The sequence below is a fragment of the Atta colombica genome, unplaced genomic scaffold, assembly GCF_001594045.1.
Source record: "Atta colombica isolate Treedump-2 unplaced genomic scaffold, Acol1.0 scaffold78, whole genome shotgun sequence".
Taxonomy (NCBI): Eukaryota; Metazoa; Arthropoda; class Insecta; order Hymenoptera; family Formicidae; genus Atta; species Atta colombica.
In genome coordinates this window covers 1,410,133-1,434,140 of record NW_017259570.1, presented here as the reverse complement: position 1 = coordinate 1,434,140, position 24,008 = coordinate 1,410,133, and the positions used below count along the sequence as shown (strand labels likewise).

The following is a 24,008-nucleotide window of genomic DNA, read 5'->3' as shown; positions in this document are numbered from 1 at the left end:
TGTGTGTGTGTGTGTGTGTGTGTTTGCATTATAAGGTTTTTTAAATATAAATCTCCCAGTCTATACCAACTAAAAGTAACATAACATTAATTTCACTATCAGCAATATAATCATTATTATATAATACAATGTATTATATTGAATGTAAAATTAATATACTTTTAATTGATCAACTCGGTTATTGTCCTTAATTTCTAAATGGATATAAATATATAATCAATTGTATTAAAGAATCTTATAATAGTTGTAAAGTTAGTTCTTCTTCCGAATGCAGTTGATGAGTCTGGCCATTCTACAATAAGCTATTAGTATAAATCAGAAATTAGAAATTGATGACTGTGATGTCAATTTCCAGCTTCTAACTTCAGATTTATGATTAATGGCTTATTGTATTAGGTGTGGGAAAAAGTTCGTGGCGTTTTTTTAATGCCGTCTAATGGGAAAACCGCCACAAACTTTTCCCCACACCTAATAGAATGCGTGTAATAATTAGCAATATAAGATACATACTTTGCATGCTCGATCATTTTAATTAGATTTTCTTCAGTCTTTTTTAATTGCAAGGCTTCCTTCTTCAAGCCTAATTCCACATCATCCTTACAAAATTCCGAGCCAGGCCGATAAATTCGGTTTTCCAATCGTGTTTCGACACATTTCACCACACCTATTTTACTCATCAGTGTTGCTTCCAACTGGGTTATTTCATTTCCCAACATTTCCATTTCTTTCTGTACCTATTTATATTAAAAAATGCAGAGAGAACAAATTCTTATCATATATTTGATACTTGTCAAATTCATTATTTAATTTATTTTTATTTTCATGAAAATTTATTAAAATTGAAGAAATATAATCGATCATATATACCTTGAGCTTCTGCCACTCCATTTCATTTCTGCCTTTTTGCGTTTGATAAATTCTCTTCCTCAAAGTGTAGTCTGTTGCGTCTTGTTGAGCTTTAATAACGTTCAATGCATGTTCCCTCATTACACGTGTAGCCTCACGAAAATTGTAAGATTCACTCAATTCTTTTTCGGCAGACAACTTGGAACAACGACATCGGTCCAGCCAAACCTCGTACGTGATTGAACTGTTGAAATGGAAAAAGACAAGTTATGAATTTTGGTGATATAAAGATTGCGGGACAAACAGCAAATAGAAGAAAAGGAAATTTTGTACCCTGTTTTATCGACTAATCTTCCCGGTTTGTAACTTATATTTGCAGAAGTGTGATCTAATTCGAGATTGTCTTTATCTATTCTAATGGTTTCGTTTTTATCCTCTATGTCCAAGTTCAGCCTAAATTTAAGGGCTTCCAAGCAATTTAACTTTTCCCATGCGGTCTGTGCTCTAGCAGATGAAAAGAATGGAATAGAACGAAAGAAAATATATTATCTTTCTATGACATGTATCAGCTTGATCACCTCTTGGTAAATTCTTCATAAATATTTGCAATCATACGGAGCTCCTTCTTCAACTCTATATCAGCCTCATCATACGTGAGTTCGGTTTCTCTACGGCGGTCTCTCATGGAGATACATTCGCTGGCAATACGCAAGGGATGAGTTATGTTTTCAAGGTCCTTCTGTGTGTTGGCTTTCTCGTCACTTAATGAGCGTATCTCAGTTAATAATTTTTGCAGCAAGTCATCGAGGATGTCCCTCCATCTCGATAGTTCTAACAGTCTGACGAGACAAAATATTATGTTGGAGATGTATATTTCCCTAAGAGCAACTGAATGAAATCAATTGCAACTTTATTATTCCCAAGCAAAACAAATTATTATAACATCAAAATAGCTCCAAAATGGTTGCCAAAAATAACTTTTCAATCAATAACCATTTTAATATTATCATGGTTTAGTCTGCTTGAATTTTTATTATAGATTAATTGTAATATTTGTCAAGAGTACTCGCAGTCACCTGTCCGTTAATCGAGCATTGTTCAGATAGATGTCCCATTTCGTTGTAATGTTCTCTTCAGAACGAGTGGTTTTGCTTGAATTGCGTAGCCGACAAGCCTCGGATCTTTTGACATCCGCGTTTTGTCGAAGCTCCCATTGTTTGGCGTACCAGTCCGGCAGACTGATATGAGACAGAGGTTTTTCATAAGTACTCACGAATTTGGCCATGATGAGAATTCATTTGACGAACAACAAAAGAAAACGAAGTCGAGAAAACGGATTAGAGAAGAGGAAGATATGTTATTCTACAAGTCGCGAATTGAATAAACGATTTGATCGCAACGTTGTCAGGACAACGAGAGAAGACGAGAGCGGCGAGGCAATCGAAATCATTGAGATTGGTATGTTATTGCGAAGTTTCGACATACCTTTTGAACAAACAACGAATGCGAAGTTTAATAAATCATTAAGGATATTTCTTTAACACCAGAAGTACCGATCATATTGATCATAATTAATCATTACTATTTTTTAGATTAATATTATGTTTCTAATGTAAAAGATATCATTCTGGAATATTTGGACTTTTTAATAATTGTGTTTTTATATTGAAATATTTTTCATCATTTTCTTTATTTTCATCTATTGTATGATCCTTAATATTTTTTATTTATAGTAAAAAATATGGGTATTTCTAGTATAATTATAATATAGTTAATATTGTCATGTTCGATAAAAAATGTTTCATACGTGAATATGTGTAAATATGTATAAACAATACAATACAATAATACAAACATACATAAATATTCATAAACATGTATAATTAGGTATGAAATGTGTCCATACATGTTCGTATACATTCCTCTTTCTTTTGTAAAATTATTTTTTAGTGTTATAATAGAAATAATAATAGTAAAACATCAAAAATAATTAAAAGAATAATTTTTTCATTTGGAAAAAAACAAGTTTGGAAAAATGTAAAGAAATTTGTTCATACACAATTATGCATAATTTTATATATAAATTATATATAAATTATACATAAATGTAAATTATATATAAATTATACATAAGTAATTTTTATATTTCTTTAAACTTGATTTTTTTCTAAAACAAAAGTGTAAAAATTATCCTTTTAATTATTTTTTACACATTACTATTATTATTTCTGTTACACTAAAAAATAATTTTATAAAAGAGAGGAATGTATAAACATGTATGGACATATTTTATATGTCATACAATATACATGTTTATGAATATTTATGTATATTTATACATATTCATGTATGAAAAATTTTTTACCGCAGTAATAATTTTGCCAATAAGTCAACGTCAATTGAAGAATTGAATGCGATCGAAAGTGTACCTTGGAAAAATTAACAGAATCAAAATCGAATTTTTTAAACATTAATATTTCTTCAAGCTTTTTTTTAAGATCAGAGGATCGATTATCTTGAAACAAGGTGAAACATACAAAAGTATGCAAATTTACTGAAATATTTATAATTGCAACACATACACATGTATCTAGCAAATTTGCTCACTTTTGTAATTTTCATCTCGTTTCAAGATACACAATCGACCTCCAAACTCGATCTTTGAAATGACGTATGTAAAAGAAGGTACCTCAAGCTTTTGAATAAATTGCTTTGTTTTTTATTTTCAAATTTCTTATATCAAAATAGACCTCGATTAATTATGAAAGATGATTTTAAAAGAGGGGAGGGGGGCGTTGGTTTCACATTATCGTGACTCAGCTAAAATTCGTGTGCCGCCATTTAATATATATCGATTCGATGACGAATTCAAACTGCACTGTTGTTTTCCGGTAATAACCGGATCAACATGGCCGTCTAACGTAAAGGCCGGCAGCGGTAGAGACGTCGTTTCTTAAAGGTATAGTAGAATTATAGCCTAGAATCGATTGCGTCCTGAGTGAATTCTTGTTTCGCATTAACGACGATTGACAGCGATTCATTATTCATTTAGCAGTTTCACCAATTCGCTAAAAGGTCATACGGTCTTCTCAAGCTTTATTGCGATGCATTTAAGTAAAATGGGCATCGTTTCAATTGCACTCTCCTGTACTTTTTGCGTCGGAAACAAAGAAAGCATGCATATGTTGAGTTTCGAAGGGAGAGGGAAGGAGAAGAAACAAAGTGCAGAGAGTGTAATTGAAATGAACGGTAAATACAGGGCCTACTCATCACGGGGGTGAGGGGAAGTCAACCGGAAGTCAATCCTGTAGGCGACATATAGCTTCTGTCAGTTTCGGCAATATAAAAGAAAATGTAAGAGTATTCATTGGCGGATAAAGCGAATAAATATTAGAAGTGATTACATGTTGTTGATATTAAAAAATCAAGGTACAACCAAGTCGTTCAAGTTATAGGTCTGTTATTCTTTTTAGCTGAACTTTTTGTATACGGTTTCTCCTTTTTTTCTCTCCAACGTGAAAAGAAAGGGGAATGATAAACCGTGCAAGAAGTTCAATGATAAGAACCTATGTGCATTATTTAAGTCGCGTCTAAGAGAAGAAAAAAAGTACAATAGATCAAATTAGAAATCAATTCTAATATATTCCTCGGAAATTTACACAAAATTTACACTTGCATTTATATGTGCAAAGCGCTAAAAAAATAAGCAAATCTAATTCATAATACATCAGCTTTATTAAAATTGAATACAAGAATTGATAATTAAAATCGGTGATCCGAAAATCGACTCTGCTACTTGCAAGATTTTTACTAATCTAACTCAAAGAATACAAAAATCAACAAAATCAAAATTATTTTAATGCTTAACGTCAATAAACTCAAATTCTATAACAAAATATCATTTTGATTTTCATGATACGTCAAAATAGTCTTTCTCTTGATTTAATATTTTCTTAATTGGAAAGTATAAATCATAACATCAAAATGATTTCAAAATGCTCACTAAAAGTCACTTTTTAGTCATTTACTGTTCATTTTAATTCATTTCGATGTTATCATAACATGTTTTTCTATTTAGGACAAGACTCATCGACCGTAATCGATTTCTTTTTGTGTAAATTACCGATTTCAGCTAATGTTACATGGAGAGACAAACTAACGGTACTTCGCAGACGTAGTTAACAGTAAAATTACGTGTCAAAAATAATAATAGGATTCGTAAAGTACATAATATCGATCTTTCAGGATCGTGAAGATTGATCGGTTCGTCCGAACTATACTCGATCTGCAGTTCAAAGATCGCCATCAGGTCTATTCATTTTATCCGAGTTTGCACGCTTCATCTTTTCTCTTTTTTTTTCCCAACTGGAGCGAAAGGGAGGAAAGAATGTACCGTGCGAGTAGATTCAGATAAAAATAGAACAGGCTGTTATCGGAACTTATCTCGACGTTCGGTGCGCATATATTGTTTCAATCACGTAGTATATAACTGCAATAAAGAATGAGTCATAGATCCCGTGATGAAAAAGAATAAATAACGTTTTATGACGTATTATTAATGTAAACGTAACAAAATTGACTGGTTAAACGGACCCCAAAAATGGACGCCTCTGCGTGGCGTCTTGATACGTGCGTGGTTTGCCGATCACGTGATCGATGACGCATTCGACGCACGCGCATGAAAGTCCCGCCCGAAGAGCATTCGTTCGGATTCGTCAGTTCTGTATTGTGCCGGTACTCTCCACGATAATATACACGGACGTGTACGGGTGTGCGTGTACTCGCGTGAGGCGCGAGTATTGTGGGTAAAAAGCTGAAATGCGCGCGCACTGTTGCAGAGTACGAGGGTAAAATTTCTTGCAGTAGTTCGGAACGCGGCGGGAAGCGTTTCATCGGCCTGTTACTTTCTCGCTGGTGCTCGCAAGCGAGGGGAAGGCCAGCGGAACGCGAGAGAATCCGCGAGAATAAATGCCAAGGGGCTGAAGAGGGGGCGGTGAAGAAGAGGAGGAGGAAGTGGAGGAGGAGGAGGAGGAGGAGGAGGAGAAGAAGCAAGAGGCCGAGTGGTGCCATTGGCAATAGTAAAGAGAGATAGTTGTCAAGAGAATTGTAGGAACGGTCAAGAGCCGAAGTCTGCTTGCACGCTAATAGTACCGCGAGAGATATTATGCGACGGCTCGGTATGAAGAACAAGCATAGAAAATCCGAACTGGCGAGCGATAGCGAGCCGGAAGAAAATGTCGACGCACGCGCGGCCAGTGACGACAACGACAACGACGACGAGACGCAGGCCGGTAAGACTAAGAACAACAGCGCGCAAAAGTCCGCCACGAAAAGACGCTCGTCGCGCGGTGCATTGATGCAGAAGCCGGTGGCGAGCTCGAATGATGATGTAAACTCTGATAACGACTCTGCGACAGTAGAACTGAAAGAGCGGGAAAACGGCGAGAAGAAACAGTCACCGAACAAGCGTAGAAAGAAGGAAGACCAACGAGCATCCACCTCGGCCCGCGACAAGCTCGAAGTCGAGAATGAATATGAGGTATGGCGGATGTTTACACACATTTTCCTACCTTCGCATCGTAGAACGCTAATTACGTTTGAATTGAAAATAAATCACCGATTGAAAAATTGTCACAAAATAATTAAATTTTTTTTATTATGTCTAAATATATTTCAATTTTCGAAAACGTAATTGATTTTCGGATAATTTATCATTGTTTACGACAAATATCATCGGCCAATCGCGTATCCCTTTTTTCCGGTCAACAAATATTACCGCGCGGAAAGAAATGCATGCCATATACGTGAAGTTAACAGGAATGATTAACGAAATGATTTTACAAATTGTATTGAATATTCAAAAATTTTTTGTTCGATTGGAAGAAAATATTGCTAAAAATAAAGATTTATAAAATAATTAAGGTTTTGACAGTTTTCTTACTATTGTATTTCAATTGTCTGTGAATTTTAGATATTTCTGCATAATGTAAGATATAGATAATTAATAATTAATGATAATGCGTTACAATAATTAAGGGGATCCTAAAGTCATTTGTTTTATGAATTATTTTTCGAAGTAGTTTTCTAATTGCCTTTAGAGATGTAAAAATTCTTCTACCACATTAATACAACCAATAACGATAATATAGTCCAAACTGGTCGACTTTATCACAAAAGTTAGAAAATTACAGTTTTGTTATCGATTTCTGTTGATCCGCAATAATATTTGTTTTTATATAAGTGTTTTATGCTATGTATAAAAGAATCTTTGAACTAGAGATTACATGAATAAATAATATTGTGGTCTTAAAATTAGGCTTAAACATTTAATATAAAAGATTAGGTAGAAACTTATATGTGCGTACGATATTAATGTAGTGATATATAAATCAATGATACATCATACGTATGTAAGTCCTACTGTGAGGTTGTTCCAAAATTTTACTGCCTGAAAATTTATAGTTTATGTCACGTGCACTAGACTCAGTACTAGCAGTAAATTTTAGAATACAGCCTCAATTGGTAATACAGACAGCTTTAGGATCTCCTTAAGTGACTAAGTAGCAGTTGAATGTGATTAATTCTTATCTTTAGATTCAACTAATCACATTAAATTGCTATTTAATTGTCGAGTAGTTTCAATACTGAATTTTTGTACTATTTTTATGACATTGAAAATCTAATGCGTTATCTGTAACATAATGTGCAGAGTAAGCTGCAGTGTAAAAAACAAGAGATTGACCAATCGAATGTGAAAAGAATAATTGACTCTGATTGACCAATTTTTTTTACTTATACTAAATTTATTCTGCATTTTATATCAAATACTTGTTTCCTTATTTGTTAAAAATATCAAAAATGTTTTTTTTTGTTTTTTTTTTGTTTTTTTTTTTAGGTCGAAAGGCTCATCAATATTCGTACCATTAAAGGCCGTCGACAGTTCTTGGTGAGATGGGTAGGTTACGGGGAAAATGATGACACTTGGGAAAATGAAAAGGATTTGAATTGTTCTCAACTGATAGAAGACTTTTTAGCTGAGGAAAAAGATAAAGAGAAAGAAAAAGAAATTAAATTATCAAAACCGATCAAGACAGAAAAATCTAAAAGATCTTCCAGAAGTACTCCCAAGAAACAAATCCAAGAAAAGAAAGAAAATCCAACGAAAGAAATTAGTACGTTGTATCATTTGTAATCTATTTTGAAATGTTATTTATTATGAAAATAATAATTCTATGCATTTATATCTTTCTTCCAGACGAAGAAGATAGTGGAGAGGAAAAAGAGATCTCAAAGGAATTTGAGGTCGAAAAAATAATAGAAGTACGTTTTAAGAAAAATGGCTCAAAAGAATTTTTAATCAGATGGAAAGGATTCAGTGCGTCTGACGACACGTGGGAACCGGAAAAAAATCTAAATTGTCCAGAACTCATTGCAAAGTTTATGGAAAAGTTAGAAAAAGCGAAGACCTCCGAAATGCGGGTACTCAGAACAAATCGGGTACATACTAAACGGTATACATTAACAACACAATCCCGTGAAAGGAGATTATCGAAACGTAATAAAGACAAGCAAAGGTACTTCATTACTTCTAATCGATTATTATATCTATTATCATGTATTCTAATTACATTGTATTAAAAATGAAAACTTTTGCAGGACAACTTACCATGAATGTGATGAATGAAGAATATCGAAACCCCAATCTTTATTTTATTCAAACAAAATTTATATATATATACACACACACACACATACACACACACACACACACACATATATATATATATATATATATAGTTCGTAGTTCTACAATAAAAAATGGAAGGCGGTTCAAGAAAAAAAGAAAGGGAAACAAAAAGAAATATATCAAAATATGAATAATTTGCTATTACAATAATAGAAGTATGTAAGGTGTGCACATACTTTTTCGAGAAAGTGAAGAGTCCGTATAAATAAGATAAAAATTAATCAGCATATACACGTACATGTATATTTATTAATACAGAAAGACTAAAGAATTTCCAAGATATTTATATTAATGAACGTGTGTGCGCGCAAATTTTGACGTAGTAAAAGAATAGGTTTATTTGAATGTATAATGTGAGGAAAAAATTATTTAAGTGTATAACATGAGGGGAAAAATTACATAATTTCTGACTTTTTAATCTTGTAATTAGTTATAAAGAGAAAGCACTTAAAAATAGAAAAAAATTTTTCCTTGACATATACGTTTAAATAAAAGAGAGGCTTAGGATCTATCATGACTTCTTCCTCTCAAACGATGCAATCGAAACATTGATCTTTTTATTCATTTAATTAAGCTTAAGAGAGGTAGGACATTTGTGTCAAATATGTCCTTTAAAAAAAATAATTAAGTTATCACGTTCGACTAATGTCGCATTTATTCTATACTACAATGAATGTGTATTACAAATTTATAATCAAGAAAAATTATGTTGCGTTTAAAATCGCTCTTTTTATTAATTCAAGCTTTTCTATTATTATACAATATTATTTCAAGATAAGCGATATGAAGTGCACCTGTATATCTTTTCCCGAGATATATTTTTAAAAAAGAGCTGTCAGGACATTCATGTTCCAACAAAAAGACAAATAGTAAATTGCCACTTCGTCGAAACGCAATATGAAATTCTTATAATTCTAGGATAAGGAAATTAAAAGAAAGACTCATGTTTAAAAGATTATTTATTTAGTCATTTTATACACGTTCACTCCTCTTTACTTCCTTTACTTGTAAACCTAAAAAGATATTTATATTGCATTGAAACTTAAGTAGATACTCGTAAATTTATTATTTAAAAAGTACAGTTAGGAACGTTACAAAGATTGTCAATTTCAAACATAAAAAAATGTTTTACCTGGTGGTAAGGATTGCTTGAGTTTCTCAGCCTTCTCCTTGTCTGTGATCACAAGGGTATACAGAAATCGAGAACAGCGGACCTTAAACTTGACATTGTCTGCGTTCTTCTTGATTTTTACAGCTGAAGGAAGAACGAAAGAATTAATTACATTCATCCCAGCAAACAAGAAAAATGGATTGAAATTTTTTTCTAATGTGTATTTTAAATAGCAAATACTTTTTTGGATTTAATTGGATTCAATTTGATGCAATTGAATTGAAAAACTGCATTTCCTATTCAAAATTTTGAATCGAATAATATTCACAATGTGTTTTATGTATGTTGTTGCACAGAAAAAGCTAATATTATTTTTAGATTGACAGATATGCTCCATGCAATAATAATTCCTATAAATAAATAAAAATGCATTCAGGATTGAAAAGCATTTATTTTAACATTCATGAATCAATATTTCTAAAAACCTGAATCCATTTCAATCAATCCATTCTCGTTTGCTGGGATATAAAATAAGACTCGCAAGGAAGAAACTCTTGAATTAATAAAAATATTTTACACTTAGCATCCTTCCTCCTGGCTTTCAACAGAAAGTCCTTGATCTCTTTGATTTCTCGTGGCTGAAAACAAAATAATATTTTTGATGCATTTATCGAACTTGAAACTTATTTTGAAAGAGAGAGAGAGAGAGAGGTTATGATGTAAATCTAGCTTGTCAACACATACATAATAAAATAAAACAGTGAAATTTTTATGCATATCCAAAAATATGTCGAGGTTAAACGGCAAATATTGCTTTACTCACCATATTTTGTTGCGATTAGTGTTAATTAGATGGACCTGGAATGAAGTAAAAATTTAATAAGAAACTGAACAGAACGCGAAACGATTCAGGATATATGAAATAACGTGCTTTTTTTGAACGAACGCGAAACAATGTTTTACAAAACGGTAAACGATGACATGCAAATGATATGGATACAAAATAAATTCAGAGACACGTCTTACTTCACACGCTGATCTCGCACGCTTATTCAGGAAAAAGAAAAGAAATGATACGACGGGATCACTCAATTTAGGTTAGTTTGGAAGCCAAAATCAAATCAGCAATTAAATTCGAAATGGGAAATTGATAAATTGTATAATAATTTCTGAAAAAAAATGGATAATAATATATATACAGATGTGGACGGAATAATATATATACAGATATGGACAAAACTATCAGAACACATTTACATGAAAAATTTTAAATTCTTATCGGCTGTTTCATCGGTAAAGTAGGATACATGTTGCTCACGATTTGAAAGACTGAAACATTCCAACAAAAGAGGTTAATGTCGACGAATACAGTTATTTTGAGATACTAGTGGGTACAAATCTAATAACATATAGATATTTATATATATAAAATTTGATTCATCAATTCTTTCAGTTATTTCGTTCATATCAACTTGTATACAGAGGAAATAGTTAATTAACGAACCGTAAACGGATCCGCGTGTTAATAATCATTAGTAATCGCAAGATATCTCTCTCGCTTCCGGTTTTTGTCGTACTTATATTTATACTGACTTCGCATCAAGTCATTAGAGTCGAGCCAAGCTGATTAGAACATAGAACACGCGACGTTTTAACGTTAAACATAATCAAACGGTATACGGATTATGTGTTTTAGCTTTAATTCTCTCGACCAATCTTGACGCAGTCGCGTGAGTTAACAGGATCAGTCAGACAGGTGCGCACGCGATCTGTCGCGATCTCCTTTGCATCGACGTCGTTGAGGATCCAATTAGGCCGTCTCATCTCGCCGGGGAGTCGATGCTAGACGAGGAAACGCAGCATGGAAAGCGCGGAGCAACCGAGTAACGAGCAGAAACCGAAAGACAGGTTAGTTGGTCTGCTGGATCACATCGAGGCTCATGTAGAGCAACTGCGAAAGGATGCCGCCAGGCTCATGGAAGAAAAAGACGGTCTGCTGACGACTTTGGACACCCTCAGAAATAATGATTTGCTCTTCACCCTCGAGGAACGTGAGTGAACGATTTAATTCACTGTATTTAATGGAATGCCCCACAATATTTTCGCTTAATTTAAATTGGAATGATAGAGGACAAAGAAAAAAGGAGAGAGATATGTACTACTTGATGTGAGAATAATTTTTTATTCTATGATTAATTTAATATCATTCTTTGTATTACATGTATGTTTTAACTTATTTATATATTATTGTATTTCTAAGATTATCACCTTTAATTGTGGAAAAAGAATGAAGAAATATTTAGGTAACTAGGATAAATCATTATATAGGTTACTTGATGAACAGTGTTATTTTTTTTTTTAGAAAAAAACAAAGTTGAAGTAAACAAATACAGGTTGCTTTCTAGCAAGAGACACAGTGAATCATTATATCTTTACTTAGTAATGTTAAACAACGATGAAATGATTACTGCGTTAAACTGTCTCTTGCTAGAAAGCCTAATAGTTAATTTAACTCCAATTTATTGCACCAGTGTATATTAGTTCAGAATGGTTTTTGAAAAAGAAGAGATCTAGAATTATTTTATTTTAACACCTAAGTCCCAACTTAAACATTAATAATTTTCTTTGATGTAATATTAAAAACATATCTTTAATTATCATATCCTTTATTCAGCTGATAGAGATGATATTTTGAGGTATGCGGATAGATTGTCCATGCGCTGTTCCACTGTAGATGTTTTAGTCACAGTCCAACGAGATCATGTTCAACAGGAAGCATTACATCAGGTTTGAGATTCATTTACAATATCTTATAAAGATACAAATTCCGCTCAAAAATTTGAAGCACCTTATAATTTTTAGATAAAACTATGTTTTTTTTATAAATACAATTATTTTATTTAAAAAATCGACATAAACATGTGAATGTATATTATTTGAGAGGAGCTTAAATTTAAAATAATAATCTTCCTTATATAGAGTAGCATTATAGATTTCAATAAGCTAAGCTATGTTCTTTTTGCCATTTTTAAGTCACTTTATCATTATACAAAAAATAATCTTCGGAGAAATATATAAACAACTTCAAACTACAAAGAAATCTATAGCCAAGGTCAAATAATGAAATCTAAGAATGTTTTCTAACACGTACACAGGTGACACAGTGTTATACTGCTTGACACTGCTAAGTACGAGCATGTAAAATATGTCAATATTGTCAACTTTTCAAAAAGTTATTTGGTAGTAGCTGGTACTTATTTTACAATAAAACCTTTAAAAATCGCCAAAAATTCTGAAAAAATTATAACTTAAGTCTAAATAAAAATCATAAATCTATTATTGATATGATAAATATAATTATAAGAATAAGAATGAAAGATTACAATGCATTCTGATGTCACACTATAAATCTAAACTGTGTTTCAACAAGTACCTTACAGTGGAACATAGTGTAATGTTCTATGTCCTAGCTGAAAAACAGTTTAAGATTTGTTTTTCTGTGAAAAGACAATTAATAAATTTTGTTATCTAACATTAGATATATATGTTAATTTGTTATTGTTTTAAACTCTACTCAAATAGTGTATTTATATGCATATGTCGATATTTTCAATAAAATAATTATATCTGTTAAAAAACATGGTTTTATTTAAAAATTATAAGGTTCTCCAAACTTTTGAGCGGTAGCGTATCGTTTTAGAATTCAATGACTAATTGGTTGTTATATTAATGTAGGTTAATGGCCTGATTGACAGCTTGGTCGTAGGCTTACGGCAAGACCCAAATGGCACTCGACAGCGATGTGCAGAATTTATGAATGCTTGCTCTTCCCATAGTATAGGACATTCCGATAAGATCTTCGAGACCGCTATTCTTGGATGCACGTTAGACGATCAAAAGCGAGTCAAGAAAAGATTGCAGGGATTGCTTGATTATATCGATAAGATGCACATCTTAGAGATGACACAGTAAATAACACCAAGAGGTTCCTCGGCAAATTAATTTGTCTGAATTTCCATGAGTCTCGAATCTTTTTAACGGTCTAGCGCTGTTTAGCGAATTAAGAGACAATTGGGAAAGATATATTCTTTACATCTTTTCTGCGTGGCTGAGTTTCCATTTTTCTTCCACATCGCAAATAGCTACTTCAAATGGAACGCTGGGCTGTGTACAGAATGCAACAATATGTGATTGATTGGATTTAATCTTATAGTGACGCGATTCTCGGCGTTTATACAATTCCTAAACATATTTAAGACATTTGGCATTTCAGCAACTTAAAAAAATAAAAAAAAAGGGATTAAAAAAGCATTCGATAATATTTTTCAAATCTGTACGTTTAAAATAAAGAAGAATTTCTAGAGGATATGTACAACTGCACTTATAAAATTTTAAATATTATTTGAATGTTAACAAATATAAAGTAAATGGCCTCTTTACACTCACTCTAACATGCTCTATTTACTTTGTGAGACATTTAGCTACTGATTAGTTTCGAGTGTAACAAGAATGGTTAAATGGTTATCTTGTTTTATTATAAAAAATAATTTGATTTTTTAATGATTTGAGAAATTCTGTTAAGGGGGGATTCTAGTCTAGAAACTGATCAAGCTTCTAAACTTCTAAATCAGAATTCCCCCTTAATTGTATCTTGAATACGATTCATTTAAATTTTTCTTTTCTTTATTCCTCGTTTATAGCTCCTCTTCTTAAGATTTCGTTTATCAAAAGTAATTTTATTTTTAGCAAAATGTACAGAGATTTTATTGTGTTCTGTAATATTACAATTAAGTAAAAATATAACATTAGTTATTAAGTAACTTATATTGTAACATATTATTGCTTTAGGAAACTGTAGTTCACATCAACTTGTTCTTAAGGCTTCTATATTTTCGCTACAGTCAAAATTGAATTATAACGTCAGAAGTGAAATACGTAAAAAAAATTCATATACTTTTTCACTTTTGATGTCGAAATTCAATAGCTACATTAGAGAAACAAAAGCCTTAAATCACAATACATGTTAAAATGCATTTTTATCTAATTTTAAAATTTAATTCAGAATGAATTTAAATATTTTATAAAGTTGAGATGATCTTGAATTATTATATTTTGAAATAATATCGACGCGCTAATCTGTAAATAATAATAATTATTATCATTATTTAACGTTACATTTGTATTAAAATCTTAATTTCATAATTTGGTCCTTGAATACAATGCAATTTAAAGATTAATAATTCATTAAACATATATACGATAATATGGCGAGATATTTACAAATTACGCGTCATATTCGTATCACTATTCCCATCCGCATTTTGCGAGTACGCACAGTTGTATATTTTACGATTAATCTTCCATACTTTATAATCTACAACCATTTGGTTAACATTATGAGCATAATTATGGTGATTATTTCTATTGCGTTTAAATTAATGAGTTCCCAAATGTTATGCGTACTGTGTTCTTATACACGAAACCATCGCAGGCCGTTAATTAAAATACAATAAATTTGCACTAACGGACACTGTAAATCACCGTCCGTTTACGCCTTCAGAGAATAAACTATATATATTTACAAGACACCATCCCTACCTTTGACGTCTTCGTGTAACACTCGAAACGCAATGTAATGCTATCACGTACACTATTGCTACAAGAGTCTACAAGCGTTCTTTACGAAATTTCGTTTCTTATGACTCTTCGTTTTGCCACCGGGTCGAAGGATTATCGTTCCATTACTGGTGTTACGACCACACATTGACCCGTCTGGACTAAACGCACCTGTAAAACAAGGAAAGATATAACTTCATTCATACTGTAGACGAATTACGGATTTTTGCAATACAATTGAGTCTACTTACTGATGACAGAAGGAGATCTAGGTTCTGCAGAATATAATCTCAAATCGTCCTGATAGTCATCGTCGGAGCGACGCATCTCGTGCAAACATCGGGATGCCAAATGTCGGAAGACGCTCATCACGCCGATATCCTCCTTTACAGACGTCCGTAAGAGTTTGCAACCTAAGGTGCGACCGAGCCTTTCGGCTTCGTCCCTATAATATCAAATGCTTCAGATCTACAAGTTTCATTTTAAAAAAACTCAATAGAAATGGTTTAACGCATACTCACACATCGATCACGCTTTGATCAACAAGATCGATTTTATTTTGCACCAGGACTGTGGGTATTTCTCCACACTCATTCTCGACCTATAAGAGAATATTTTAAGAAAATTATACAGAATGTCTATTGTCTACGAAAAAAAATGAATTTTTTAATAATAGAGCTTTTCCTAGAGCTATTTTAGAATCAATTTTCCTAATCAAAAGCAAATAATTTTCATTTATTTTAATAAGCCATAAAAAGTTTTAAGCGAATTAAATTTTATAGCAGATTAAATTCATTCCTCTATTAATTTTATAAATGAAATTTACAGATTAGTACCTTAAGTTTCCACGAGGGAATAGCATCGAAAGAATCTCTATCAGTCGCTGAATAAGCGAGGACACAGGCATGTGCACCGCGATAATAAGCCGCGGTTATCGCATCGAATTCTTCCTGTCCTGCAGTATCCCATAGCATCAATCTTACATCCTCACCGTCAACTCTGTCAGCAACATACATGTATTTATTTATATATTTACTTATTATGTGTCACAATATTTTAATCAATCACAATCTTAGAAATAAAATTGATCTTTGATTTTGATTTTCTCGAATATTTTACTCACAAAATTTATAATCTTAATTTTAATGCTAATTAATTTTGATTATCTATTATATTCCTAATTTATATTATTTATATTATTTGTGCGAATGCATATGGGGGGGGGGCCTCAGATTAATTAAAAGTTAAGGGTCAAATTGTTGCAATTGCTATGCAATGATCCAATCATAAGATAAATATTAAACAATAAATCGTATGCGAGAAATAAAATTCCTTCCAATATATTGACCAACATTACATCGGTAGTTAGCATCAAGAGGGGATACAAGAAGTATCCCACGGTAGCTCACGCTGGCACGATTAAAATCAAGTTTTTCTCAGGCACGTCGCTCTCGAACTTGTATATCCATATGTAGCGGTATATAATGATCAGCATCGAATAATCCGATCAGTAAACACAATTCCCGAATTTAATTTGTAACATTCGTCATATGATTTATACATTGACAAAATATGTGAAACATTCGCAAATTCGTTGCTCTAAATATCTCATTATAATTATATAATATATCTGATTATTTTTTAACACAATATTCCTGAAAAAAAATAATTTCCCTGAGTTTTAAAGATTTAAAATTAATAAATTAATTACATAATTAGATCAAGAGCCTTTTCCATCAATCTCAGGTTAAGTTAATTAATTCGCAGAAATGCCAACAATAATTTAATGTATGTATCTTCTAGTCTAGAATTTCTTTGTTTTTTTTTTTAGATGAAACTATGTTTAGTTCTCACTATGTTCAGTATCATGGCAATCGTGATATCTAATTTTGCCTCGATAGTCTAAAGTCTAAAAGCTTAGAACGCTCGCACAGAATACAAGAGAGATCCGGGTTCGATTTCCGGCCGAGGAATTTTTCACAATAAATTTATTTACAGTTTTTCAGCATTTTAACATCCCAGCAAACGAGAATGAATTGAATGGATTAAAATGGATTCAGATTTTCAGAAATACAGATTCATGCATGTTAAAATGAATCCTGAATGCATTTTTATTCATTTAAGGAATTGCATAGAGCAATCTTTATGCCTTTCAATCTAAAAATAATATTAGCTTTTTCTGTGCATCGTGAATACTACTCAATTCAAAATAGGAAGTACAGTTTTTGTAATTTAGTTAAATTCAGAAATAATATCAGCAATTTCTGTGCAACGTGAATACTGCTCAATATTCTGAATATGAAATGCAATTTTTCAATCTAATTGAATAAAAAAAGTTTTTATTTAAAACCATAAATGCTACTTAAATTATTCAAAATTATAAGTAGAAAATTTTTCGTTTTAATCCAACTAAGTTAAAAAAAATTGTAACATAAAAATAATTGAGCTATATTCTTTTGTTTCTCTTTGATTAGAAGTAAATATTAGGTTAATCACGGCGCGACATCGGCTAAGCGAGATTAAATTATTCGACACTTACTAATGTAAATTATTTATATTTTATTATATCTGTTAAATGATATTTTTATATCTATAATTTATATCTATAATTTTTATATCTATAATGATGATATTTTTATAGCTATATAATTTCGTTACTAGTTTAGCTGATTGTAGTTGAATATAGCTATAGTTATATAATTTCGTTACTAGTTTAGCTGATTGTAGTTGAAGTAGAGAATAAATAACACATTTATCGATTGAAAAAATGGTGTAGCATAGAAGATTCAAAATCCAGAGATACCAGGTTCTCAAATCTCAGGTGCGTTTTTTAATACCAATTTGAAATAGTTAATTTCAGGTATAATTATTATAAATGTCTTAGGAATAAAATTTGTAACCCTTAAATATGAATTTTTTTTTTCGAATATGAAACTAGTGTCAGCTCGAATCCAATCCATTTCATTCCATTTTCATGGATCCACTTTCATGGAAAGTGCATGCATTAAAAAAATTTTAATCCATTCTTATTTACTTATTACTCTTTCTAATATGATGCCTGATTGAGGATTAAATTATTAAAAATTGTTTGTCAATTTAATTTAATTCATGATTTTATTACAGTAGTTTAATTGCGTTTATAAGTCCAGAAAATGATGTGTGTGTGTGTGTGTGTGTGTGTGCGTGTGTGTGTGTGTATACATATACATGCATATATATATCATATTTGTAGTCATTCGCGTCGAATTGATTTTCTGGACTTATAAACGCAATTAAATTTCAATTCACATTGAATTATTTAAATATTAAAGATCTAGCTTTGACCGATATAGGCATTTCTAATTCGTATTAATTGTGTTCACATATATGGTCTAAAATATGATTCTTATTTCTAATTTAATCATCGATTAATTTAACTGAAAATTGAAAGAGACTCTCCCTCTTGCTTTGAATGCCGCGTTTGAGTTGAATCAACTTAATTTTGAATTGAAACGATCGAGTGGTTACTTACTCGATCTCACGCTCTAGGAAGTCGACGCCGATCGTTTTCTTGTAGTCCCTGGTATAAGTACCTTTACAAAATCTTTGAATCATCGACGACTTCCCCACGGCGCCGTTGCCCACTATCACCACCTAAGCGAGAGATATTAATATTATTATTTGGAAGATAAAGAATTACACGTAGAATATTTATTGAATAGTTCTTATTCTACATATAAATTAATAACTTATATCGATCGAACCATCGAGGGTCATCGCCCAAATAATTTTGCCAAATATGATCGATAGAACGTTGAATGAGGAAGTGAGTTAGATATTCAATATAGAATATTCAATATAGAATATTATCAATCGAACTATCGAGAGTCATAATCCAAATAATTTACGCAAAGAGGTTATAATCAGAGGAGCATTTGCGTGAGGAAGTAAGTTATATTCGACATTAATCCACAAAAAAAACCGGTCGCCGATGGTAATCTCCACTGACATAGTTTAGGCCGGGCTTTATAATTTAAAGCGATGGAACAGCGATGGAAAGAATCTCAGAAATGCTCGCATATGAAAATACCAATGTATTTACAGGTATGTGAACAACGATATGATAAAATTGATATCTAATCGGTGCCGAAGATTTTCCTGAATTCCATACGTGCATTCTTATCTTGACTTATCCATCCTGAGTTGTAAATCACTGAGTTCTAAATCATGTTCTCCACGTTCGAATGGTTTTCAATGTACGGGAGAAAGGACTGCAGAATGCCCTGTCCCGGAAGTTATTAAATATATTTTCTATCCTGCGTTTTTCAGCCTCAAAATTGAAACAACGATAGCTTTGTTGGTATAATTAGCAAATAAACATATATCGGGTAAATTGAATAAATTAATAGCGTAATGTTTGTCATTCATTTCAAGTTGGCTTTAGCGGAATTCGTAAAGATATTTGCGATGTAGAGATAGTTGCCCATCCATGATATCTCTGCCAAGGAAATTCTTATCCGAATTCCGAGGGATGCGATTAAAAGAACATCCAGTAATTCGGGAACATGTTGTGTAAATAACGATAAGAGAAGCATAAATGCGTAGTCTTCGACAGGCGCGATGAAAATGCGAATAAGTACCGTTACCGGCAATCGGAAGATAAGCAGAGATCACTGGAGCAGCACCGAAACTCGCATATGCTTCCCTTTTTTTTTGTCGTTATCACTTTAGTGCGGCTGTAATTTAAAAAGAAACTTCATTTTCTTCAATATTCTTCCTCTATGAATATTAAGACATTAATTGGAAATAGAATTTATTTTCTTATTTCCAATTTGAATAGATTTTAAGCTTCAACATTCTGTCATTTACCAGTCATTTTCCTTTTAAAAGACATTGACACAAATGCTATTTTGGTTTTCTTAATTGACATTTAATGAATAACAAAGATAGACACTGTATTTCCTAAATGGAAAGCAGTTTAAATGATAAAACTTGAAGCTTAAAATTTGATCAACTTGAAAAAGTAAGGAAAAGTCTGAATTTTATTTTTAACTCTTCATAATGTTGGACTTTAAAGGCACATCAATTAATTGTGAATTCTAGTAGATAAATTTAAATTTGTTAAAAATAAATAAAATGCAATCCCTAAATAGCACAAAGAATTCAAAAAAAATTTAGTAATTCAGTTCTGAATTCATTTTCAAATGCAAAAAGAATTCTTTTTCTGAAAAATTATGGAAAGAATTCTTATTATATCTAAAAATGAGTTCAGAATTGATGACAAACGACTGAATTTTTTTTAAATTCTTTTTTAACTCTCTGTGCTGTCTGGGATTCCCAACTTTTATGGCAGTAAAAATTTGTGATTAAAGCGATTAAACTTTTATATGAACTTTTATGTAAACATTTCAAATTTTTATATAATCCGGAACAATATAATAAAAATCTGCACTGAAGTTCGAAAACTTGCAGGCTGTGGACGAAAGATGAAAAAACTAATAGAAATTTAATTGCTTTTCAAAATGTAAAACTATATTATTTAATTTTTTAATTATATACAATATTTAAATTATTTGATGTATGCATATGCGATTTTCCGCTCTCCATAACCAGTTAAATATAATTGGATTCTACCTCGCGTGTTTACGTGCGAAATTTATCGAGTCGATTCTCGGCGAGCATCGCGAATTCTCGAAAACTTAGACTTAAGTATCTTAAGCATTGATGAATCTCGAATTAGTAAAAAACATACGATCAGATAATAAAGTTAACGGCGCGTAAATATCGTAACCATCAGATGAACGAACTGACATTGCGAGTGAATTAATTTACAACGTAAATGTGACTGGCAGATAATAATTACGAATAAATATCGATAACGTATAATTTCATTATATGTAAATTTAATATCATGAAGAAAGCGAGCGGTATTTCTAACTTGTTTTCGAAAGATAATTCTTTTTAGCCAAATTCAATTAATTTTTTTCGCTACGTTAACTATATCTTTTAAAAATAAAACACTCTAAATTATGGATTTTAAACCCTGGTGAAAATTTGTCTCACAATTTTTATACGAATTGGAACATTTTTCAAAAATACTCAGAAATATTTAGAAAGTTTATATCATCTCTCAGAATTTTTCATATAAGTGAATTTTAAAATATTCTGAAATTTCTCATCCTATAATTTCTAAAAAATATATTTTTAAATTTTTTAGATCTTATAACATTTCATCAGAAATTATACTTACAAAAAAATCTTAGAAATCTTACGATATTTCATTATTAATATATATGAAAAATTCTGAGAAAAGATGTAAATTTTCTGAGAAATGTTCCAATTTGTATAAAAAAATGTGAGAAAGTTATATAGAAATAATAAAATTATAGAAATTTTGAAAGATTGTATGAAAAATTCTCACCAGAGAAAGCTTAAAATCTGACCAATTTGGAAAGCAGAGGAAAAGAATAAATTCCATTTCCGATCAATGTCTTAATTGAAAAAAATTACTACTAAAGTCTGTGGTTGGAAAAGTCTGTGTATGAAAGATGCCTCGTCAAGTCTATTCGCTGAGTTACTTCGGGCAGAAGTTACTCGTCACGTCGAGAACGAACATTAAGGAGCGCCTTAGAGCAGATGAATAAAAAAATCAGTGAGGTGCGGCCTCTCCGCGGAAATAATAACTTCGTGTGTAGCAAGACGACGCGCTATAACGAGAGACGGCTTTCCTTTCCGGCGGAAAATCACGGCAGACGAAGCGCGAATATGAAAAATGCGTCCGTTTCTTTTCGGTCACGCTTTATCACGATCAACTCTGTTGATGTACACAGAACGGAGTAAACGCGTTCATGGAATTTGGAAAAATCTAGATGGAGAGAAATGAAAAAATTACAGTAAAGTAGAAAACTAGAGGGAACGGAAGTAAGAAACCGGGAGCCTCGCGATTACCTTGAGTGATATCTCGAGCTCTTCCTCTCTCATTCTGACCGTAAAAGATGATTAACATAATATCTCAGTATAACGTGAATCCATCCTTCCATCGATCGAGCGTAGATCGCTGTTGGCATGTGAAAATTTTAACATTTATTTGAAAGTACTGTGAATATCAAGAGGAGAAAAAAAGAGAGGGATTCTTTCTCTCTCTTTCTTTCTCTCTCTTTCTCGCTCGCTCTCGTTCACCTTCTCTCTCTTCTCGGTACTGAGTCGATGACTTTGCGCCTCGACCGAGTCATTATTCAGAGCTCCGATACACACGGCGTCGCGCCGCGTTTCTTCACGTCGCCCGCAGTATATCACTTTCTCGTAGGAAAAGTCTCGGCACGAAACGGAACGGAATTCGTACTCGCAAAGGAGAGAAAAGCGCAGTCCTTCCTCGCGCCACGACGAGAGTGGTACGATACGGAACGGAGCACGCATGCACGCACGCATGCACGCACGCACGCAGGCATGCACGCACGCACGCACGAATGCGCGCCGCTGACCACCACTGGCCGACTGAAGAGAACACCTGTATAGCCAGGAGACACCTGTCGCTGACGCGCGCTTGTGGATCTGGTGATTTTATGTATCTAGCGAAACGCCATATAAAACACTAGTGCGGCGAAACTCGCGTTTCTCGCGATTTGAACTTGCCACTCTTCTATGTGCTATAAATATTTAGACACGTACGCGCATTGTGTCTATAATTAAACATACACTGAGAAAAAAATTGTTCTTTTCATTGAAGTAATTTAATTCGTTTTTAAGAAGAATTTCTTCTCTTTCAATGAAGAATTATTAAAAAAATTTATTAATTTGTATATGCAAATTGGCATTGCAAGAAATTGTTTATTTGACTAAATTAATTTAGTTCCTTTTTATTTCTTCCTCAGGATATACTAATTACATCCAAATTAATAAATCTATTTTGTATCAAAAGTTATTAAGTTTGATATATCTTTCGGAAATGCTCCTTCCTTTTTAGATATTTATGTAGAATAATTCTTAATAAAGGTTATTGAATAATCACATTTTCATAAACAAAACTGTTGCGTTTATTTTATCAATTATTTTTTACATATCTAAAGTATTTTTATTTTCACTCGCCACAAATCCTTATGATATAATTATTCGATCGAGAGAAATCGTCTTCCTTTCTAATTACAGAAAAAGAATTTGTCTGAATAAAAATTATAACAGGAATTCCACAGTAAACTTTCATCCGTTTTGTGCTTGTAATCGTTGCATTACATTTCATTATTATTATATTTAATTGATAGTATTTTTTATCTTATTTCTTACAAGTGCAATGTCACAACTTATAATCCTCTTTAGATTTCATGCACACGATTTAATTAATTTATAAAATATAAAATAAATTTTAAAATATAAAATACTTGCATTAATGTTTTCTCTTATAAATAACATTTTCTTTTACTAAATTACAATTTCTCAGATAAATGTAAAATAAAGCTTAATTGAAAGAAATAGTACTTCTTATATGGGAAGTTGGTCGATGTATCGTTAATCTAAGCCATCTAAGGGATAACGGTATTACAAAGATTTATCGTGCAGATTTACAAAGATTTCTCCGACGATTACCGTCTGTAAGCACGCATTTCTTTGAAATTTGCGATCAATTTGGTACTATTAACACAGCTCTTATTTCAAAACAGAAGATGGATGCTAGAGTGATGTGCATACATACGCTCTCATATATATATATACATA

At 32.0% G+C, this 24,008-nt stretch overlaps 5 protein-coding genes across 10 annotated transcripts in view; 2 read left to right on the top strand and 3 right to left on the bottom strand.

Annotated features, from left to right (window-relative positions):
* LOC108692655 (tektin-2) overlaps nt 1–2,277 on the bottom strand; it is a 2,698-nt gene extending 421 nt beyond the window's left edge. Inside the window, exons 1-5 of the mRNA XM_018201007.1 lie at nt 1,923–2,277; nt 1,425–1,685; nt 1,180–1,350; nt 868–1,090; nt 511–734 (exon numbers count right to left, since the gene is read on the bottom strand). Of these exons, the coding sequence (XP_018056496.1) occupies nt 511–734; nt 868–1,090; nt 1,180–1,350; nt 1,425–1,685; nt 1,923–2,131 (1,088 nt within the window). The 5' untranslated portion in view covers nt 2,132–2,277. The remainder of the gene's footprint in view (nt 1–510; nt 735–867; nt 1,091–1,179; nt 1,351–1,424; nt 1,686–1,922) is intronic.
* Nucleotides 2,278–3,726: 1,449 nt separating this feature from the next.
* LOC108692656 (chromobox protein homolog 5-like) lies at nt 3,727–9,546 on the top strand. Of its 3 annotated transcripts, none has more exons than XM_018201010.1 (5): nt 3,727–3,805; nt 5,713–6,385; nt 7,742–8,018; nt 8,102–8,420; nt 8,503–9,546. In XM_018201010.1, exons 2-5 carry the CDS (start codon nt 6,011–6,013, stop codon nt 8,528–8,530), a joined length of 999 nt encoding a protein of 332 aa, XP_018056499.1. In that variant the 5' UTR covers nt 3,727–3,805; nt 5,713–6,010; the 3' UTR covers nt 8,531–9,546. The 3 variants fall into 3 exon arrangements, with proteins under 3 accessions (XP_018056499.1, XP_018056497.1, XP_018056498.1); XM_018201008.1 differs by having other exon boundaries at nt 3,736–3,805; nt 5,685–6,385; XM_018201009.1 differs by having other exon boundaries at nt 3,737–3,805; nt 5,710–6,385.
* Nucleotides 9,535–10,831, bottom strand: LOC108692660 (60S ribosomal protein L38). 2 transcript variants are annotated; one of them, XM_018201014.1, is made up of 5 exons: nt 10,731–10,831; nt 10,528–10,562; nt 10,282–10,342; nt 9,726–9,848; nt 9,535–9,606 (listed from the first exon to the last, which is right to left on the bottom strand). In XM_018201014.1, the coding sequence occupies exons 2-5, from the start codon at nt 10,528–10,530 to the stop codon at nt 9,566–9,568; spliced, it is 228 nt and encodes a 75-aa protein (XP_018056503.1). In that variant the 5' UTR covers nt 10,531–10,562; nt 10,731–10,831; the 3' UTR covers nt 9,535–9,565. The 2 variants fall into 2 exon arrangements, with proteins under 2 accessions (XP_018056503.1, XP_018056504.1); XM_018201015.1 differs by having other exon boundaries at nt 10,636–10,752.
* A 188-nt stretch (nt 10,832–11,019) lies between these two features.
* Nucleotides 11,020–13,695, top strand: LOC108692658 (BAG family molecular chaperone regulator 2). Of its 2 annotated transcripts, XM_018201013.1 has the most exons (4): nt 11,020–11,091; nt 11,401–11,755; nt 12,379–12,491; nt 13,440–13,695. In XM_018201013.1, the coding sequence occupies exons 2-4, from the start codon at nt 11,566–11,568 to the stop codon at nt 13,674–13,676; spliced, it is 540 nt and encodes a 179-aa protein (XP_018056502.1). In that variant the 5' UTR covers nt 11,020–11,091; nt 11,401–11,565; the 3' UTR covers nt 13,677–13,695. The 2 variants fall into 2 exon arrangements, with proteins under 2 accessions (XP_018056502.1, XP_018056501.1); XM_018201012.1 differs by lacking the exon at nt 11,020–11,091 and having other exon boundaries at nt 11,255–11,755.
* Nucleotides 13,696–13,806: 111 nt separating this feature from the next.
* LOC108692657 (ras-related protein Rab-23) lies at nt 13,807–22,798 on the bottom strand. Of its 2 annotated transcripts, XR_001931997.1 has the most exons (8): nt 22,479–22,798; nt 22,248–22,356; nt 18,832–18,953; nt 16,157–16,319; nt 15,842–15,921; nt 15,572–15,765; nt 15,303–15,491; nt 13,807–13,868 (listed from the first exon to the last, which is right to left on the bottom strand). XR_001931997.1 is itself a non-coding variant. In XM_018201011.1 (7 exons), exons 2-7 carry the CDS (start codon nt 22,278–22,280, stop codon nt 15,361–15,363), a joined length of 723 nt encoding a protein of 240 aa, XP_018056500.1. In that variant the 5' UTR covers nt 22,281–22,356; nt 22,479–22,798; the 3' UTR covers nt 14,933–15,360. The 2 variants fall into 2 exon arrangements, 1 of the variants encoding a protein (XP_018056500.1); XM_018201011.1 differs by lacking the exon at nt 13,807–13,868 and having other exon boundaries at nt 14,933–15,491.
* Nucleotides 22,799–24,008: the final 1,210 nt, after the last annotated feature.

What these genes read in the sequence shown, in the direction of transcription:
- LOC108692657 (XM_018201011.1), bottom strand. Translation starts at nt 22,280, where the DNA reads ATGAGAGAGGAAGAGCTCGAGATATCACTCAAG. An exon ending in TTCCTAGAGCGTGAGATCGA is followed by an intron (nt 16,320 to 18,831) that starts GTAAGTAACCAC and finishes TGTTGCTGACAG; the next exon opens with AGTTGACGGTGAGGATGTAA. An exon ending in TAGATCTCCTTCTGTCATCA is followed by an intron (nt 15,492 to 15,571) that starts GTAAGTAGACTC and finishes CTTGTTTTACAG; the next exon opens with GTGCGTTTAGTCCAGACGGG.
- LOC108692658 (XM_018201013.1), top strand. Translation starts at nt 11,566, where the DNA reads ATGGAAAGCGCGGAGCAACCGAGTAACGAGCAGAAACCGAAAGACAGG. An exon ending in GCTCTTCACCCTCGAGGAAC is followed by an intron (nt 11,756 to 12,378) that starts GTGAGTGAACGA and finishes TCCTTTATTCAG; the next exon opens with CTGATAGAGATGATATTTTG. An exon ending in AACAGGAAGCATTACATCAG is followed by an intron (nt 12,492 to 13,439) that starts GTTTGAGATTCA and finishes ATATTAATGTAG; the next exon opens with GTTAATGGCCTGATTGACAG.
- LOC108692656 (XM_018201010.1), top strand. Translation starts at nt 6,011, where the DNA reads ATGCGACGGCTCGGTATGAAGAACAAGCATAGAAAATCCGAACTGGCG. An exon ending in AAATCCAACGAAAGAAATTA is followed by an intron (nt 8,019 to 8,101) that starts GTACGTTGTATC and finishes TCTTTCTTCCAG; the next exon opens with ACGAAGAAGATAGTGGAGAG. An exon ending in CGTAATAAAGACAAGCAAAG is followed by an intron (nt 8,421 to 8,502) that starts GTACTTCATTAC and finishes AAACTTTTGCAG; the next exon opens with GACAACTTACCATGAATGTG.
- LOC108692660 (XM_018201014.1), bottom strand. An exon ending in CAGGAGGAAGGATGCTAAGT is followed by an intron (nt 9,849 to 10,281) that starts GTAAAATATTTT and finishes TTCTTCCTTCAG; the next exon opens with CTGTAAAAATCAAGAAGAAC. An exon ending in CAAGCAATCCTTACCACCAG is followed by an intron (nt 9,607 to 9,725) that starts GTAAAACATTTT and finishes ATATCTTTTTAG; the next exon opens with GTTTACAAGTAAAGGAAGTA.